General features: G+C 36.6%; 1 protein-coding gene across 1 annotated transcript in view; it reads right to left on the reverse strand.

Moving 5' to 3' along the window:
* The window catches only part of RRAS2 (RAS related 2), a 23,724-nt gene that overhangs the window by 8,272 nt on the left and 12,774 nt on the right, over nucleotides 1–2,678 (reverse strand). Inside the window, exons 3-4 of the mRNA XM_023737397.1 lie at nucleotides 2,475–2,577; nucleotides 2,185–2,293 (exon numbers count right to left, since the gene is read on the reverse strand). Coding sequence (XP_023593165.1) covers nucleotides 2,185–2,293; nucleotides 2,475–2,577 — 212 coding nt within the window. The remainder of the gene's footprint in view (nucleotides 1–2,184; nucleotides 2,294–2,474; nucleotides 2,578–2,678) is intronic.

Raw genomic sequence — 2,678 nt, forward strand, 5'->3', positions numbered from 1 at the left:
GGACTTCTTCCTTCAGTACCATCGGTTCCTGATCATATGCTACCTCTTGAAATGGTTGAATGTCGACCAATTTTTTTTGGTATAATGACTCTGCGTATTCCTTCCATCTTCTTTTGATGCTTCCTGCATCATTTAATATTTTCCCCATAGAATCCTTCACTATTGCAACTCCAGGCTTGAATTTTTTCTTCAGTTCTTTCGGCCTGAGGAATACCGAGCATGTTCTTCCCTTTTGGTTTTCTATCTCCAGCTCTTTGCACATGTCATTATAATACTTTGTCTTCTCAAGCTGCCCTTTGAAATCTTTTGTTCAGTTATTTTACTTCATTATTTCTTCCTTTTGCTTTAGTTACCTGACATTCAAGAGCAAGTTTCAGAGTCTCTTCTGACATCCATTTTGGTCTTTATTTATTTTTAAAGTATGGTTTCGTATCAATGTCTTCCAGGAATCAAGGTCAGCAAAACTTGTGCACATTATTTATGGTCACGAAATCTCTAACCACATATAAAGCTGCTTTTGAGCTCATTGATGTAGCATAATTTTAATTAACAAGTAGAGATAGAATTACCACCACCAAAGCAAACAAAAATGAACAAAAAGAACACCACAGGAAACAAAGCCACGGCATTGTGAAGCCAGAAATCAATAAGATTGAAAAGTATTGGTCTCTTCCCATATACAGCAAAGGAGAGTGAACCACAGAAGAACTACATAGTGCCCAACTACCACTAACGACCTCTCTGACTGGGATCACCACAGAGGGTGCAGGACAGAGTGGGAGAAAAACATAGAACAAAAAAATCAAATTCACAAAAAAGACCAGACTACTGGTCTGACAGAGACTGGAGGAACCCCTGAGACTATGGCCCTAAGACACCTTTCTGACCTGGAACTGAAGCCATACCTGGAGGCCACCTTTCAGTCAAACAACAGACAGGCCCATAAAATAAACAACACCTGAGAGGAATGTATTCCTTAGAATACTCAATTATACAAGATCAAAAGGACAATATCTGCCCAAAAGCAAAGATGAGAAGACAGGAAGGGGCAGAAAATCCAAAGAAAGGAAATGGGGAACCCAGGGCAGAAATGGGGAGAGTGCTGACACATTGAGGGGAATGCAACCAATGTCACAGAACACTTTAAGTACAAACTATCGAATGGGAGGGTAATTTGCTCTGTAAACTTTCACCTAAAGCACGATAAAAAATTACAAACAAAACAAACAAAAAAAGACTGAAAACTATACAAATGTTTCCTAGAGGTTCCCCAACCCGCAGAAGTTTATAAAGATATGGAATACTAAGTCTCTCATCTCCTGGATAGTGTGATTTGGTAGGTCTGAGCTCTACCCAGAAATGTTTAGGTTTAAACTAAAAAAGAAAAAAAACAGATGCCATTGAGTCAATTCCAACTCATGGCAACCCTATGTGTATCAGAGCAGAACTGTGCTCCATACACAGGGTTTTCAATGGCCAGTTTTTCAGAAGTAGATCACTAGGAGACCTTTCTTCCAAGGATCCTCTTGTTGAACTTGAACCTCCAAGTTTTTGGTTGTTCTCCTTCCCCCATAAAATGATGACAGTGTACAACAGATGCCAAAATACAATAACAAATTTGAAATAAGTAGGTAAAAAAACAAGTAAGAATAAATTCACTAGTGACTAAATACTATTCTTTTCTTGCAAGTTACTGTTGTTAGAGATAGCCAACATGAAGAATTGACAGAAAATTAGATCATTAATAAGACTTAGGAAAAATGCAAATAAATAATTTAAATCAAAGTCATTCTCTAAATGAAGGTAATTTAGTATTAACAATGAATAAACTAGGCATTTCAGAGTAACTTTTAAGATCAACTAACTAAATTAGAGGTTTAGGTGTTACCAAAGAGATTACTGTAGGTTAATGGAGCTAGCACAAATACTTGCGGGCTTGGAGAGTTCTCTGAAGTTCTGCATAAAGCTATGTGGAAATTTAATTTCCCCAAATCTACTTCTGTTTTATTTCTTACCGATTGTGACTTCTATAATATCCAGTGTGCCAAGTTCAGCTACGTGCATTTAAGTGGCACACAGCACAGTTTTTCTGATAAATGGCACTTTCAATTGTTTCATTAAATATAGAAGTTCACTTACATAATTATAAACAACTGATTTCCCAACATCTAAATTCCTTCTCACCTGTCTTTGATGATCCAGGTCTGCTTTATTACCAATTAAAATCATTGGAAACTCATCACGATCCTTCACTCTAAGAATCTGTCTTTGAAATTTATAGATTTCTTCAAAACTAAGAAGAAAAAAGAAAAACAATTAATCAATTTGATCAAGTATCAGATTTCAGCCAAGTCCCATGCCTCATTCAGCGTTTTATTACTTTTCCTTTTTTCTATAAAAAAACAAAGTCCAAATTCAATGAAGTAGTAATTTAGCGATGAAGAGCAGATCTATATTTTAATATTGGTACAAACCTGCCTCTATCTGTGACTGAAAAGACCAAAAGGAAACCCTCGCCAGTCCTCATGTACTGTTCTCTCATAGCTCCAAACTCTTCTTGTCCTGCTGTATCCAGAACTAAAGAAAAAGAAAACAAATGTAACTGTGTTTGGTTTTCATTTTATACACAGCTTCCCCACAAGGGTAGGTCCAATTAATGTGGGTCCTCTAATGAGCAT

This window comes from Trichechus manatus, unplaced genomic scaffold, assembly GCF_000243295.1.
Source record: "Trichechus manatus latirostris isolate Lorelei unplaced genomic scaffold, TriManLat1.0 scaffold00006, whole genome shotgun sequence".
NCBI classification, from domain to species: domain Eukaryota; kingdom Metazoa; phylum Chordata; class Mammalia; order Sirenia; family Trichechidae; genus Trichechus; species Trichechus manatus.